The sequence below is a fragment of the Neovison vison genome, chromosome 12 (assembly GCF_020171115.1).
Source record: "Neovison vison isolate M4711 chromosome 12, ASM_NN_V1, whole genome shotgun sequence".
In the NCBI taxonomy this organism is placed as follows: Eukaryota; Metazoa; Chordata; class Mammalia; order Carnivora; family Mustelidae; genus Neogale; species Neogale vison.
Genome location: NC_058102.1, coordinates 141,763,716 through 141,781,799, shown reverse-complemented (window position 1 = coordinate 141,781,799; position 18,084 = coordinate 141,763,716). Strand labels below are relative to the sequence as shown.

Sequence of the window (18,084 nt, the reverse complement as noted above, 5' to 3'; positions counted from 1 at the left end):
GTGAGTGGGACTGTAAAATGGCACAGCAGTACGGAAGACAGTATGGAGGTTCCTCCACAAATTAAAAACAGAACTAACAGATGATACAGTAATTCCACTTTGGGGTATATGCCCAATAAAATTGAAATCAGGATCTCAAAGATCTTGTACACCAAGTTTATTATAAGCAGCACTATTCACAGTAGCAAAGAGTGGAAGAAACCCAAGTATCCTTCAAGTCTATGCATACAACAGACTATTTTTCAGCCATGGAAAGGAAGGAAATCCAGCCACAATATGGCTGACCCTGGGGGGGCATTACCCTAAGTGAAATAAGCCAGTCACAAAAAGACAAATACTGTGTGATTCCACTTACATGAGGTACCTAGAGTAGTCAAACTCACCGAGGTAGAAAGGGAATTGGTAGTTTTGAGGGGCTGAGGGGTGGGGTGGGGGTGAATGGTAACAGGGAGCTGTTGTTGAATGAATACAGAATTTCAGTTTAGAAAGTTGAAAAAGTTCTGGAGATTGGTTGCCCAACAATGAAAATAAACTCAGCACTATTCAGCTGTACTTAGAGCTGGTTAATTAAGATGGTTAAGTTAATGTTATATGCTTGTTACCACAATTAGACTTCTTTAATTCTTAAGAATTGCTGACTAGAAGTTCTCCAAGGGAGTGACAATGTCTTAGACACTATTAGGTTCCAGGCATCTAGCACAGCTGCAAGGAATGTGGAGAGAACTCAAGACAAGTTTGTTGAACAGTTAGCATGGAGATGACTCAACACATTGGCCCATAGTTGGGCATATGAAGGGGGGGCCTTTCAAGAGAATCCATCTTGAGAGTGTTTTGGTGGCCATGGCAGGTGCTCTCAGTAACCCATGTCACATGCCATGGGCACATCTCTGGCTTCAGCCACAGCTATGGTGGACAGTGCCACATGCCCGACAAAAATCCACCTCATACACCAAACAGGCAACAGGAAAAGGGAAGAGACAGAGTGCAGTCTCCCCAAGAATAGTAGGTTGCTCACCAACGTCAAGTTCAAGAGAGAAGGCCTGGGTCTCTCGGAGCCATCCTGCTCACAGCTGGCCCTGACTGAACTACAACCCACGTCAGAACGAACAACATGGTTCTCATATCAGCATTAAAAACAAAACAAAACAAAACCAACTATGGAGCCAAATGATTCATACCTGAATAATTTCTGCACTGAACAATGCTGGAAAGCCTCACATAACAACCAGATTATTATTTCCTGGCAAATGCACAGAGGCCAAACAGGGCCATTCCCTTCCAACTACAGAGTGGAGACTGGATCTAGGGGAAGAATACAGAGCAGCAGGGAGCTGGGACCAGGGGTGAACCATCAGTCACAATGCAGTCCTTCAATAGAAGCTGCCAGATTCAGCAAATAAAAATACAGGATGCCCAGTTAAATCTGAATTTCAGATAAACAACAAAAGATTTTTTTTTTTTAGTATTAATACGTCCCAGAGATTGCACAGGATATAACTGTCTATCTGAAATTCAAGCTTAACTGAGCATCCTATATTTTATCTGGTAACTCAGGAAAAGGAGATCTATGTATTTGTACCCAGTCTTCTGGAAACAAATTCTGCCTCTTAATCCCCCCTTCACAACAAAATAAGAGCTATACCCAAGATCTGGCAAAATTAACCAACTTACACCAGGGAAGTGTTGAAAACCTAGTTGCATTCTTTTATTTTTTCAAGTCCTTTGCCCATGTCTTAATTGGACTGTTTATCTTTTCTTGGTTGAGTTGTGAGAATTCTTTATATATTCTTGACACCAGATGCTTTGACATAGGATTTGCAAATATTTTCCCCATTCTGTAGGTTGTCTTTTTAGAATGTATTTTAAGAGCACAAACTGATCCTCTTTAGCTGTCTTCAATGTTCTTTAGTATGGGACTCCCTCAAAGATGAACCAGATACTGGGAGAAAATGAAGACAGTTATGATGGTCTCCTAGCCTCTGAAAGTAAAATTTCCTTTTAATGTCAGATTAGGGTGATTTCACATGAGTCCATTGGTTGTGACAAAGATGAGGAGTTGAGATCATTTAGGAACTCCAGCTGGGAAACTTGGAAACAGAGTGCAGCCCAGGGCTAGAGTTTTAGGGAACGAAGAGGTAGGAATGGAGTCAAGTAACACTTGAAAACAAGAAGACAATCCTCTGGTTTCCATCCCTGGGGACTCTAATTTAACTGGCATAGCTAATAGATCTCCAAAAGCTCCCCGGCTGATCGTAACATGCACTGATGATCAGGACCCTCTGAGCCAAAGGAGCTATGTGCAACTGGCACGTAAAGGTGGATGGTAAGTCAGGCTCCGAAAGGTAGGAGCCTCTGCTCTCACTGTGGTCTGGGGTAAAGTGGGAAAGAGCAGGAGAGGTCCAGAAAGCCATGGTGGGAATCAAGGAAAAGAGAGAAGCTTTTCTGACCCAAAAAATGCCCTGAATGATTGTATTTATCTTTTCCAAGAGAAGATGGGATACCTTATTTAAGGAGCTCAAGACTATACTAGAAAGACTGCACCAACCCCACTGGGATGGCCTGTTGGCACTTTTCCAGCTCACATTCCATCTATGTTGAGGAACAGAAGAAGCTGCATACGGGAAGAGGTTATTTTCCACCAACTGTGTGAGTAATTCTATGTTGGCCTGTATCCAATAGTTAAAACATGTAGGTAGAAAAGAAGAACGATACACATTTAACAAGGATCGAAAGTATTCTGTAGGTTCAGATCTTGACATAGTTATTAATGCCCCTAAAGTCTGCTAGAAAGTTCATAGTAAGGGTTCCCAACCTTTGTAGGGCATCAGAATCACCTGGGGTGCTTTAAAAAATACAGCTCTCTGAAAGAGACACAGCACATGGATTAGTCGCCGCCTGGGGCTGGGGTGGGAACAGGGAGCGACTGCAGAGATACAAGGATCTTTGGGGGTGATAGAAATGTTCTAAAACTGGATTGTGGTGATGGTTGCACAACTCTGCAAATTGACTAAAAATCAACGAATTATATACTTAAAACGAACAAATTTTATCCTGTGTAAACTAAACCTCAATAAAACTATTTTAAAAACTGAAGAATATAAAGGGGAAACTATGAAAGCCATAGAACCACACCTATTTAGTGGTATAAAAATATGCAGCATTATTCTTTAGCTTTACAACTATATGAACATGTCAAAAGCACTCATATATTTTTTGGTTTCTCGTATAAATTTGTAAGAGTATCACACCCAAAAATATAGCTTCCTAGGCCTTACCTTGAGAAATTCCCATTCATGTGTTTGAGGTGGGACTCAGGCATCTGTATCTTTTCTTAGACCACTCCAGGTGACTAAAGGGTATAACCAGGTTTGAGTGTCACTTATGTAAAGCAAAAGGGGAAAAAACGGGCAAGTCACCTTATTTCTTCATCTCACTTGATTTCACTCTCAGTTGTCAGGTTTCTTATCATAAATAAAAATTTTCTGTCAAAAACAAATTGGAATCATGGAGAGCGCAGTGATTTAGGTGCCCTGGAACAAGAAGTTCAAGATTTTGACACAGAATGTCAACCAACCAGTCTTGAACCAGCCGCATGCATGGAACAGCTATCTTGGCACACACATTCTGAAGCCCACACATCCCATGATGTTCCAGGAAAGTCTTGGTTTCAGAGACTCTGTCCCACTGAGCTCACATAGCACCAAAATATTTTAGGAAGGAAAGGAACTGAGAGTGGGCAGGCATAAGAGAGAGGAAGTCTTGTGTTTCACTAGACACCAATTTATAGTTTTTTAGATTTTGAACCATGTACATGGGTTAAATGTTTTAATAATCCAGTAAGTATAAAGCTTTGGCTTCCGAATTACATCTCACAGAAGTAGCTTGTACACTGAGTAGGAACTCATGAATTTACAGCGTGATGGCTCTGGCCCCGATCCTGATATACCAGATAACTAAACTGTTAAAGACACATTCTATTGCTTTGAGCATTTCTTTTCATTCTTACACAACTAGGGAGAGATGTGATCTCACACCCTAAGGATTTTGTAATCTTCTATGTACTCAGTTCAGTGGGTGAGGGTATGAATTTAGAGTCAAACAGCTTTATGCTCAGATTCTGTTTCTAACAATAATTAAATATGAGTCCTTGTTCTTGTACTTAAACTCTGTAAACCTTAGCTTGTTCACAAATAAAATGGGGATAAAAAGTATAACCCAAGAGGGCTGTTATAAAGACTGAATGAGATATATTACAGCAAGTACTGAGTCCAGTACCAAGCACACAGTAATCCTACTCCAGAAGTGCATTCCCTAAGGATGCAACGGGTCCAGTGGTCAGAGATTTGCTTTGAGAAATTCCAGAAGTCTGATCGCTCAGTGGTAGCCAGATCTAGGAGAGGAATGTACTGGCATGGGTCCACATTCACACAATTACAGCCCATGTTCTGGTGCAAGCCCAATTCTAGTTTGATCTCTACCCTGGATTTCTTTTGGTAGCACGCAATACTGTCCAGACAGAAATCACAACAACCTGTGCCTCTCCATACTGGGGCTGCCATTTTGCAGGGACAGTTAAAAGCTGAGTGCTGAAGGACAGGAAGGAGCAGCCAACAGGGAACCGGTCCACTGCACCTGGCTTGGATACATACTTGTGAAATCTCCATGCTTTGGAAGGTAGCATATCCGCTTTGGTACAAAAAGCTAGGAAAACAACTTTCTTAAAAATAAACAGATTCCCAAGAGATCCATGGTCTGGAAAAATTCCTCTGAGATTCTCACAGGCCCAGGATATAAACAGTAAGCAACTTTTCGGCTAACAATCGCTAATTCACAGGGCCTCCAAATAGAACACATGCACATACACCACAACTCATACACATCCCTGAAGAGTTGCAGTGGTTCTGAAAATGAGGCAAAGCACACACATTTCATTACTATAGCAGGACCACCTGAGTAGTCTCCCACCGCTGAGTCCTCCACACTTGGCTGAGCCCCGGTCCCTGTCCCAGACACGCGGGCCACAGCAACCCTGCCCTCTCAGAGATCCCAGGAACTCACAGAGAATCTCCTTCCTCCTAAAAACATCCCTCTTGCACATGGCTGAACATAGGAGAATTTCCCTATAGATTATGATTAGGAAGAAATGGAATTTTAAAACATCCTTCATTATTAGTTTGGGTGTATTTCTTTTTCTTTCCTGATGTGCAAGCATGAAATTAGCTATCTACTGTTTGAAAGGCATTGTGCAAAATACTGTAAGGAAACAAAAGAACCGGACACAGAACTGCCTTCCCAACCATTATGCTCTAATAGGGGAGATAAGATTTGCACAGAAAAAGTCAATACAAGGTGATAATGGCAATAATAATAATAATAATAATACTTTGTTATTAAGTCCTTACTCTGGGCGGGGCACTTTACATGCACACACACTTCCCAATAACCTTGTGAAAGAGTTACTGTCCCTGCTTTACAGGGCAAACAGAGTCTTCCAAGACCTAGAAAATTTTTGTCACGGTTCTAGTTAACAGCTGAACTAAAGTCCATTAACCACACACATGGTGGCCTCTAGGACATAAGAATGGTGTATTATATTTCACACCGTTTCTCAAAGTCAGATACCTCGACAATATTTTTAATTTTTCAATGTAATCTAGATTAAGAGTATCACACTCAGTCTTGGGAATGGACACATAACAAAAGACCTGAGTCCCCCACAGAACCAGGGACACTCTCCAGTGTCTGAGACAAAACTTGTCCCATGGACAGTCACGAAGGGAACTTAGTGCAGGCAAGAGTAAAGAGCATCTTCTGCACAATCCATTCTTCCACACACCAGCCCTGGGTCTTAACTGTTTTCACATTATATTAAATAACAACATTCTCCCCCTCCCTCTTCAAGTCGTGTTCCTACTCTCCTCTCAATCTCGTTCCTAAATATTCTTGGCCAAGCAGCTTTCTTTCTCCTTGTGGCCACGGGGGCTGAGTTCGGATTCTGCCTATTCACTTACTGCTCAGCCGTTCCCAGACCTCAATGTCACAGATACCCGTAATCAAGAGATTCTAATCCTGGTGCAACTTTCTGACACATTATTTTAGTTATTGGATTTGACATGAAGCCTGACTGGTTTACTTAGGATAAGGCCCAACACCCATGAACATTTCATATAAACCATCAGTTGAAATTAATATAGTAATTAAGATTACATTGTATGGAATTTATCATTATCATTTCAACAAATGGAGTACAATTTTAAAAACCAGAATTTGAGAAGAACCTAAATGATGGTCCTGGTAATGAACCAAAACGTTCCTGCACTCAAGCAAATGTAGAGTACCCAGTTTTCACTGTTTAATTTAAGAATGAGTCTCATACATCATTGAAATGTGTATGTTAGTGTTTTAAAAATGGATTCTTAGAAAAATAACCCTGTAATCCCTCACTCCCTAGTATAAAAGTTTTATTTTATAGAACTTTCTAGACATCTGTCAACTTCACATTTAACAAACTTAACATATTTAACATTACAGAGTGTGTACAAATGTTCTCTTTTCCCCCCATCCCATGTTGCGTTGTTTCCATAACCATATTTTACTAACCATGTTTGTTTCCCTGCATATTTAGGATGACAGAAAGTTTTTGCTAGTGCAAATGTTACCAAACTGGGTTGCACGTATAACATTCCCAATAGTTTAGATGCCTCACCTGGATTAGATGCTCAGAAAAGAGATTACTCTGTCAGATGATTTAAACACCTTTAAATCTCCAGATGGAACCAGCTTATGAAGGCATTGCCTTTGTGTGATGCTATCTTTCAGATTCTCGCAAATTCTCAGAGGCTTTGTTGCAGGGGTGCCATCTGTTTTATAGATTCCTCTCAAGCCAGCGCCCTGCTCTGAGTCAGCACAGGAGATCCGGCAATCGCACTCACCTTCCCCTCTCCTGCTGCCCTTTTGCCTGCTGTGCTGTAAGGGCAGCACCTCCAGTGACTCGATGCCCGACCTCTCCAGAATGTTCACTTCCACCGTCAGCCTCCCCACCAGTTGCTGGGGACGCACGCTGATGACGTGCTCGTACTTCCCCAGCCGCCGCTGCAAGAGCTCTTCGTAACTGAGGAGGAAGGCCGCTTTGTCTTTACTGGGAATCACGACAGAGGCTCTGAACATATCAGTCCCCTTCTCCCTATAAGGAAAATAAAAGGGAACACAGGGTCGGTCAGAGAAAGCCAGGTTCCCTCAAATCCCCTCAGGGTCCTGGCCATTCTCTCAAGAGAATCCTTAGAAGAAAAACTAGATTTGGGAAGAGAACCAAAGGCCTGCACTAAAGGAAGGTTACAAAGTTTCAAGGAATACTGAAGAGACAGAATTCAGCTGTTCTTTCCTACCTCTCCTGTAGTCAGGCTTGAGAGAGCCAATGGGGAAAGGGGATATTGAAATAGGTGAACATCTGGAAAAGAGATTTTTGGGACTGGGGGTCTGGGTGGCTCAGTGGATTAAAGCCTCTGCCTTCGGCTCAGGTCATGATCCCAGGGTCCTGGGATCAAGCCCCACATTGGGGTCTCCACTCCTTGGAGAGCCTGCTTTCTCCTCTCTCTCTTTGCCTGCCTCACTGCCTACTTGTGATCTCTGTCTGTCAAATAAATAAAATCTTTAAAAAAGAGAGAGAGAGAGAGTTTTGGGGTCAAGATATGAATTGCATTCTTCTTTTTACAGGAATGGTCAAGTGAGCCTGACATCTGATGTCATTTTAAAATAGCTAAAATCTTAGGTTTTTATAGGTGGTAAAGTTTGGTGGATATGGCTAGGGATAAGGACAAAGAATAAAGGATTGCAAAGCATATACAAATATAAGCCATTCCAAACATTTTCAGGGCTTGGAATGAAGGTTCTCTGATTCAAGATGGCAGACTGACCATAAAAGGAAAGGGATAGGAAAGGATTAAACCCAGGCAATGAGTGGTAGGGGCAACCATCAGTGTGTACAGCACTTCAAAACATTTTTGGAAGATGGGGAATAGAGCAAGAACTCTACAGCTCAGACTATGGATCAAGATACAGAACATCAGAGAGATGGAAAGCTCAGGCTCAGCATAAGATGTGAGTGGGAAGGGCACCATACACAGGAAGGAGACCTCCAAGTCCATATATGAATGAGTGACTAAGATGACAGGCTTCCTACACTCCTCTTTCCCAGTGCTAAAACGAGACACAACTATTAAGATGGAAAAGCTTCACTGAGAGCTGGGAAGAATGACTGAAGAAAGACTGACACTTGAACCCATTTTTGTAAACTCTCAAAACATCAGGTAGAGGACGCACAGAAAAAGAGTGGTATTAGACAACATTAGATGTACCATTAGCAACACTGGATGTTATGACACTAGGGGCAATGTCTTCAAAGTTGAGATGAAAAATTATTCTCAATCTTAAACTCCATATGCTGTCAAAATATTAATCAAGGTCTCAGAAAGTTTGCCTCTCATACATCCATTCTGGAGAAGTTACTTCAGAATATACTCCAGCAAAGTTAAAGTGAAAAAAGAAAGAGGAAGATATGGAATATAAGGAATAATAAAAGCAACCCAGAAGAAAATGAAAAGAAGTCCCAGGGCAAACATTGATGACAAGGCTGCAAAGTAGTGACAGTATTCCATGGACCTGGAGACACCATTCTTCCATAACTGGCAGCTCCGAAATCAGGATGTGCCTCCCGATCGATGATGCCTTCTAACTGCTGTTGGCAATAACATGGATGTCGCTGCTTATAGAACTGTCATAGTAATTCATTTAGTCACCATTTCAAAAGAGTTCTGTGTCTTGCTAGATGTTAATAGTGACAAATTAAGGGTTTTTTTTTTTTAAAGATTTTATTTATTTATTTGACAGACAGAGATCACAAGTAGGCAGAGAGGCGGGCAGAGAGAGAGGAGGAAACAGGCTCCCCGCTGAGCAGAGAGCCCGATGTGGGGCTCAATGGCAGGACCCTGAGATCATGACCTGAGTTGAAGGCAAAGACTTAACCCACTGAACCACCCAGGCGCCCTGACAAATTAAGTTTTACCTCATTAGAAAAAAGAAAGATAACTAAAAAGTCCAGAAAAAACAAATGCATATGTTGTGATCCAACTAAACTAAACTGTGGCATAATTATGAATGACTTATGAATTGTAATGAAACATAATCCTCATAAGACTCATCTGATAAAGACCACTTGGGACCCACCTGCCGTCCAACAAAGCTAGGTTTCAATAAACTGCTGCAGTAAGGGAAATTACACACCAAACGCATCATGGAGAGAGAATCTGGCCAAACAAAGGTATATAGGATTGGGAGAAAAATGGAGTGCAGATAAAGTTAAATGAAGCAATGATTGGAGGCTCAAAACAAAACAGGGCTGTGTATAAAGTGGTTAGTATCACCCTGGACTGAGAAACAAAGTCAAGGTTCTGTCCTTAGGAACTACAAAGTTAAGATAAATGTCAACTTTTGTGGCCAACAATGCCTTATCTGAAGCTGTAGACCTTGGCTGCTTTTTGTATCAAAGTAAACCCATGACTCACATCTTCCAGGCAACAGTGAGATATTCCATTCTTGTTAATAAGATTTCCAACAGCAAAGTTTCTGACAGTCTATGATTTTAAATAACAAACTTTCTCAAAACTACATCCTTTTATTAACGAACAAAAACAGGTTCACATGTTCACACCAACTTATCTGGATAACAGAATCATTTTTCTTCAAAGGAAACAGATCACTTTACTTCAAATGGGCTGACAGAGAGGGAAATAGAATCTTAGTATACCAAGTGGCTCTGCAGTTAATGACTTTCATGTAATTATTAAAACTCAAATACTAGTCATTGGTTTATCAATGTTTAGATTCAAGTTATAGACAAAACAAAGAAAATATACAACATTAGAGATCAAAATTTAAACATCGGTAATTCTGACAGTGCAAAAGTAAATGATCATGTAGAAAAAGATGGGTACTGGAAATGGAAAAGGAAACGTAGGGTTTCAGTGAAGGAGTGGAAATTTTAAGATAGGTCTAGTCTAAGATGGTGTAACACGGCTTACACTGACGAAAGAAGAGAAAAGAACGTGAAAATGTGGAAGGCGGAGGGAAGGAGGGAGTGTCCTACGTATGCTAAATCCTCTTCCTTCTTGGCAGAAAATCAACAGATAATGTCTGATGTTTATCAAGAAATTTTTTTAAAAAACGAGACTACCATAAGCTTTAGAGTTAGGGAAGTCGCTACAAAAAGAAATTACAGAAAATATTAGAAGTGGATATTTCTAGGAAGTGAGATCTGGGGATTCAGAGTGATAAAATGTTCCTTTTCACTATAAACCTTTTCCTGCTATATTGTTAACTGTATATATTTAATTATCGACTCTCTGGTAATAAGAAGCAGATAAATCCTTGAAGGAAGGGAAGAAAAGAAAAGAAAAGTTGGCAAAGGAGTAAGAAATGAGGCCCTTTGCTCAAGTGGATTTTAATTCCTTAACTCGGTGGCACTTACCCATTATCTTCTGATGTTTTATTCCTTTTCTCTTTCACCTTATCACCATTTTTCTTTTCTCTCCCTGTGATTTCTCCCTGATACACCTTGTCTCCTATGAGCCTGAAACACAAGAGACAGCTGTTACCAACTTGCAGTTCCAAGACAAATTCAAACGTGGATCTCATAACCATGACAACCCTAGAAAATATTTTTATGTGACTCTTGGATGTCAAGAAAGAATGCATTCCAGGCCAAGGCACTACCCTTGAATCATTCATTTCATTCTAGGGCAATTTTAAAACAGGTCCAAATAGTCCGGCTTGACCCATGGTGCCTCTGGGATTCTCCAGGAGGACATCAGATCTGTTCGAATCTCCATGAAGATTCACCAGCTTGAATCTTGCCCAGACCCAAAATGAAACCCCCAAATCCACCCTTCTTTACATGTCTTTACCTCCTAGTTCAGAAGAAAAGGAGAAATAGTTTATTTTGTATATCATATGGATCATGCTATCTCATCATTCAGACCTCAAGGTAAACACTGCCCCTTCTGAACCACCTCCCTGATTTCTCCCTGTCTAGACAAGCTCCTCTCGGTGCTACTTGCCATCTTTAAGCACTCGCTACAGTCTGAAATTATCTCATCTATTGATTTGTTTACTTACTTATTATTTTTCCCCACTGCAATTTCTGTAGTTGAGCAACACTGTCTTTTTCATAGAAATCTACTGATCACTTGGAAGAGCTCCTGGCTCAGAGCGGGCACTCATTTGTTGGAGGGAAGAAGAGAAAGAGGAAAAGAAGAGGAATGGAAGATGGGAAGAGGACAGAAACAGAACCAAAGAAGAGACTGTGGAAAGGAAGGAAGAAGGAAGAAGGGATGAAAGGGAGAGAGAAAGGGAAGAAGGTAGGTAGAGTAGGAAGGAGAGAGGGAAGGAGGGAGTCAACCTTCTGAGCTCCATGCCATCTGCTGGGAGAAATTCTCACGCCCCAAGGCTGTGGAGCTCACGTCCTCTCGGGCTCACCCTGGCTACCCCACATTGACATCGCCATTCCAGGGTCTCTGACCAGAGTGTCGCTTACATAGTGAAGTTGGTGATGAAAGCTGCGGCTGGAATCTGCAACTGAAATTCAATTTCCTGGTCCTCGGAAGCTCTATTCAGCATTCTACAGGACACGGTAGTGAAGGCATAACGAGAAATAATGGTAGACTTCACTGAGAATTCCGTCATCAAGGGTTTGGTTTTCTGTTGGAATTAAAACACGCGGTATTTTCAGTGACATGTGAAAGTGCAAATCAATCATTCTGGGGTAGGGGTGAAGCTCTGTTTTCGTCAGAGAGATCATCTTCAACTTGGCAGCCTTTGGCATATGATTCTTTTCTTCTTTGTCTTGTTCTCGCTTTCCGCCTTACCACTCTCTCCACTCATAAACCAACTATGGTTGGACAACCAGCTCATGAGATAGAAGCATATCTTTTAACTTAACTTAAACAAAGGGACACAGTGAAGATTTCCTACTTAACAGAGAATACACACTGTTGAAGTAGTTTAATGAGGTATTGGAATTTTAGAAGTCAAGTATGTGAAGTATGCAATGCTTTTCGGTTATAAAATTTTAGATCACATTTACAGGATCATAAAATTGATGAACACATCAGGGCACACCTATTTCCAAATCAAATTCAATACCCACTTAGAGAAACTAGATTCCAGAGCTTTCCCGTGGAGACCACAATCACATTATTGGAAAGTGGGAATCGATACTGAGCTCAAGACAGTATTTGGGGTATTAGAAGCCAGAAAAAGGAAAGTGTATGCTAATTAAATGTATCCCGAAGCCTCTGACAAGAGCAGTCGCTATATGGAGCAGATTTAAAAGCAGGTTAAAAATTTTCAGTGTATTTCTAGCCTTCACAACAGCGCTCCATCCGAGGGCATCTGAAAGCAGACGCTGAAGAAGGAAGGAAGCATTAATGAGTAAAGCAACCAAAGCAGTTCTCTAACTCCAAGAACTTGCTGAACAAGTTACAGGCACAGACTGAACATTTGTGACCCTCGTCCTCCCCCACCCCCAACACCATGTGGTAAAGCCTAACCGCCCCCCACCATGTGATGGTACTTGGGGATGGGCCTTTGGCGGTTGAGTAGGGTTTGATGAGGTCACGAGGGTCTTCCTGATGGGGTGAGTGTCCCACAAGAGGGGACACGAAAGAGCTTGCTCTCGTTCTCCACAAGGGCACGGAGAAAAGGCCACACAAGTGAGAATGTGGCCTTCTATAAAAGCTAGGAAGAGTCTGCACCAGAAAATGAACCCTGCCAGATACTGATCTTGGACTTTGCAGTTTCCAGAACAGTGAGAAAATAAATTTCTGCTGTTTATGTCTATGGTATTTTGTTATGGCAGCCCAAGCAGATTAAGATGAGGCATTATCTCTTTATGGACTTGGACACACATTCAGGGTACATGTTCTTTATTCCCATTTCAAACATGAGAAGAAGTCAAGCTTGCAAGTTTACATATTGGCCCATTAACAGTGATGGAGAAGAGATTGAACTCGATCCCACCTGTCCCAGAGCCCACACTCACTACCATGGGGCTAGCTGTCTCGGCGGATCCGTCTTTCTATCTCTGGGTCCTCAAACCCCGGCACAGTCTTCAGTACTCCACAGGCTCTCAATAAATGCTGAAGAGAGCCACGTTACTCCAATAGGATTCCACTTTCCCTACGGGACGTGACCTACCTAGTCAACGTTTCTCTTGACTTGCATCTGCTCTCTGAATTTCTTTCCAGCCCTAAGCTAGTCTTCAAAATAAATATAAGATGATGCCCTGCTGGTATCAAGGCATATTGCTTCTGTGACACCCAGAGGGACTCTAACACCTCATTCTAAGAGTTTCACAGTGTGTCGTTCTTTTTAAACATATTTAAATGTTGAAGTCAAACTGTACCTTTCACAGCAAACCACTGAGACTGGAAAGATACTTTACACAACATGTTAGAGAGGTAGGGTTGAGTCTCCTTCAGTACAAAGCACATCTGAGAACACACGTGAACAGACTCAAGATGGGAAACTGCACAGAGCAAGGCCAGAATGGGCCAGCACCGGACACAGAGGTCAAGGGATTATTCATCTTTGTGGCTGAACTTTTGGTCTTGGTGACTCGAAAGGATAAAAACAAATGGCAACAGGCTCAGGAAAAATGCTAAGAGAATGTGTATCTTTCTTGGAAAGTTGGAAAAAGACAAGCACAAAGTTTCCGTAAAGTGGTGATCAAGTAGGACAAAAAAAAATCTAAACATATTTGAAAGATTTCTTCACCTGCGAGAGGAAAAGAGGTTCTCCAATTTGGTCTGAGAAGGAATTGCATCAAAGCAGTGGTTCTCAAGAGTGGTCCCAAGACTGGCAACATGGGCATCACCTGGAAATCTGTTAAAAATGCAGAATTTCAAACTCCATCCCAGACTTGCAGAATGAGAAACGCAGGGAGTGGGGCCAGAAATCTGTATTTTAATAAGGGATCCTGATGCTCAACTCTGAGAACCACTGTTTTAAAGTAACATAAGGAGGTGGCCCTCTTCATATTTCCTCATCTCTAAGTTAAGAGGGCTTGAATAAATCAATACAATTATGTCTGCCTTTAGATCCAAGAATCTAAGGTAAAGCCTAAAGTAAGGAATGAAATGGGCTTTTAGGAAACTATTCTGGAATTTAGAAATTGATTGTAAATAGTCTCCACAGAAATCTAGTCTCCTTGGGACAATATCTGTCTCTCCAGAAGTGACTCAGATTAAAAAGATTAAAGAGATTAAAAAGAGATTCTAGACGTGGATTAACCAAAGTCTTCTGTTAAATGATCTCATTCTGTTAAATGATCTCATTAAAAATATATATACCACATTTCAGGGTGCCTGGGTAGCTCAGTTGGTTAAGCGTCTGACTCTTGATTTCAGCTCAGGTCATGACCTAAGTCCAATTTGTGGGATAGAGCCCCTCATCAGGCTCTGTTTTGAGCTTGGAGCCTATTTAAGATTCTCTCTCTCTCCCTCTGCCACACCCCCTACTTGGGCACATGCTCAAGCTTTCTCTAATATAAATAAATAAACCTTTAACATATATAGATTTTTTAAACACACACACACACACACACACACACACACTCCAGTAAAGACAATGAAGATAAGGTTGGGGAAGGTGGTAAAGATAATGACCTTAAGAGCAAAATAACCCACTGGGGATTTTTAAATTAAAATTTGTGTCTCCTCATCTTTCCCAAATGGAACCTTGAGATAAATTAAAGCATAAATTGAGATTCAGTGTCTTACTTTTACTCATGTTTCCCTGGAAGCAGGTTTTCTTCCTAAATTATCCATGTTTCAACATATTCTTTTATTTCCAATATCCTTTTGTTCTTAAATATGTGAATTTATGAAGGGTTTCAATACCACAGCACAAAACTCTAATTTCTATAGATGCACTGGGTAAAAAGGAGCCAATGCTAAAAAAAAAAAAAAGAAAAGAAAGAAAGAAAAATCTCTTGAACTGAGAAAATTGTAATTACCATCCACCATTTTATTTAAAATGTAAGCCAATTTTTAAAAAATATCAAGTAACATATGCACATGGTAAAAACTTCAAATTACACGAAAACAAAAGGAAACACAATGGTCTCCCTCCTGCCCTAGATCGACAGTTCTGTTCCCCAGAGGCAATACTTAAACTAACAGGTTTTGGTATTATCCTCCCATAAATACGTGCTGTGTTGATTTGCTCTAATTTCATCTAATGATACAGTGCGTCATCCTTTGGTATCTGTGCACATTCCAATCACCTCATGCTGCATAACCACTCTAAAACTTAGTGCTTTAACAACAGCAATCATGGCATTTTCTCTTGTGGCTTCTGTGGTCAGGAATTCTAGAAAGACTTGGCTTGGGAGGGGGTGTGCAGTCAGAAGGTGGCTGAGCTGGAAGAGGGAGCTGCTGAGGCATCTCAACGCTGGCTGACATTTCTCTATCTCTTGTTGTCCCAGGACCCTTCTACATGGTCCTTCCACATGGTCAAGGTCAGGCGAACTCACAGCATGGACTACCTCACACATTAGTCTGACTGATGACTGGAGGCTAGAGGCTTCATGTGTGCACATTTCCCAACATGGAGGTGGAAGCTCTATCCCCTTTTATGCCCTAACCTTGAAAGTCACATGGCATCTTTTCCACCATACTCTCCTGGGCAGGAGAGTCACAAAAGTACATTCGATTTCAAAGGCAGAGGGTCCAGACCCTACCTCAATGGGAGGAGTGGAATATCAAAGTGCCACTATCTTTGAAAAATGCAATCTGCCACTGTACAAACAAATCCCTCTCATTCTTCTTTTTACTAAATGGACAGTACTTTCTTTTTATAGATGCTCTATATTTTAATTAACCAGTCCCCTATCATCCATCAAAGTTTATAATTATTTTTCCTGATTGTTTGCCTCTGCCCTCTGATTCAGCTACACCAGGGGTTGACAAACTAGCCAAAGGATTTTGTAAATAAAGTTTTACTAGAACATAATTCATTTACACTCATTCATCTGCATATTGTCTGTGGCGACTTCCATGCTACAAAATAGAGCATTTGAGTAATTTTGTAATTGTGACGGGCTATACAGCCTTGCAAAGCTTGAAGTACTTACTATCTACCCCTTTAAGTAAAAGTTTGCTGATCCCTGCACAATTTAAACAGATAAAACCCTGGTATCATTTACATTGCTTTACTGATTGGTATATTTTAGGAGGAAATCTCAAATTATAGAGACCGCAGACATTTTTATTTGACTTTTCAACATAGTACTAGAAGTCCTAGCCTCAGCAATCAGACAACAAAAGGAAATTAAAGGCATCCAAATCGGCAAAGAAGAAGTCAAATTATCACTCTTCGCAGATGATATGATACTCTATGTGGAAAACCCAAAAGACTCCACTCCAAAACTGCTAGAACTTATACAGGAATTCAGTAAAGTGTCAGGATATAAGATCAATGCACAGAAATCAGTTGCATTTCTCTACACCAACAACAAGACAGAAGAAAGAGAAATTAAGGAGTCAATCCCATTTACAATTGCACCCCAAACCATAAGATACCTAGGAATAAACCTAACCAAAGAGGCTAAGAATCTATACTCAGAAAACTATAAAGTACTCATGAAAGAAATTGAGGAAGACACAAAGAAATGGAAAAATGTTCCATGCTCCTGGATTGGAAGAATAAATATTGTGAAAATGTCTATGCTACCTAAAGCAATCTACACATTTAATGCAATTCCTATTAAAGTACCATCCATCTTTTTCAAAGAAATGGAACAAATAATTTTAAAATTTATATGGAACCAGAAAAGAACTCGAATAGCCAAAGGGATATTGAAAAACAAAGCCAAAGTTGGTGGCATCACAATTCCGGACTTCAAGCTTTATTACAAAGCTGTCATCATCAAGACAGCATGGTACTGGCACAAAAACAGACACATAGACCAATGAAACAGAATAGAGAGCCCAGAAATAGACCCTCAACTCTATGGTCAACTAATCTTCGACAAAGCAGGAAAGAATGTCCAATGGAAAAAAGACAGCCTCTTCAACAAATGGTGTTGGGAAAATTGGACAGCCACGTGCAGAAAAATGAAATTGGACCATTTCCTTACACCACACACAAAAATAGATTCAAAATGGATTAAGGACCTCAATGTGAGAAAGGAATCCATCAAAATCCTTGAGGAGAACACAGGCAGCAACCTCTTTGACCTCAGCCGCAGCAATATCTTCCTAGGAACATCGCCAAAGGCAAGGGAAGCAAGGGCAAAAATGAACTTTTGGGATTTCATCAAAATCAAAAGCTTTTGCACAGCAAAGGAAACAGTTAACAAAACCAAAAGACAACTGACAGAATGGGAGAAGATATTTGCAAATGACTTGCACAATCTTTTAAAATTTTTCATCTAGGGGACAACATTTAAAAGTTGGAAAATTCACATGAAAGTCCATAATGGCCATTTGTCTTGGAACGGATAGTGGAGGCAACTCCGGATGCCCATTCCCTCGTGACCATGAGCTGCTGGCACTAATTAATAATGGCTGCCACTCTAGACCAGACCCACGTCCTATGCTCCCAGCCCCTCACACCTGCCAATCCCAACTACCTCATGACATGATGGCTGAGAGTGAGCAGTCATTTTCACTGTTTTTACTAGATTTTTTTTCCTTATCCCAATCCTATTCTGCTCATCGATGTCCTCTGTTCTACTAGATTAAAAGTGGTCTCAATCTATACACCTATGTCCAGAGCAGCATTATTCACAGTAGCCAAAATACAGAAGCAACCATGTCCATTGACAGATGGAGGGATAAACAAAACGTGGCTTATAAGTATAATGGAATATTGCTCAAAAACAGGAAGGAAATTCTGACACATGTTACAACATGGATGAATTTTTAAAAGATTTATTTTATTTATTTATTTATTTATTTAATTTATTTTAGAGAGCACAAGTAGGGGGAGGGCAGAAAGAGAGGGAGAGAGAGAGAATCTCAAGCAGAC

The 18,084-nt window shown here is 40.8% G+C and overlaps 1 protein-coding gene across 1 annotated transcript in view; it reads right to left on the bottom strand.

Annotated features, from left to right (window-relative positions):
• The window catches only part of ITIH5 (inter-alpha-trypsin inhibitor heavy chain 5), a 72,452-nt gene that overhangs the window by 38,919 nt on the left and 15,449 nt on the right, over nt 1–18,084 (bottom strand). Inside the window, exons 3-5 of the mRNA XM_044227904.1 lie at nt 11,588–11,751; nt 10,523–10,624; nt 6,933–7,183 (exon numbers count right to left, since the gene is read on the bottom strand). Of these exons, the coding sequence (XP_044083839.1) occupies nt 6,933–7,183; nt 10,523–10,624; nt 11,588–11,751 (517 nt within the window). The remainder of the gene's footprint in view (nt 1–6,932; nt 7,184–10,522; nt 10,625–11,587; nt 11,752–18,084) is intronic.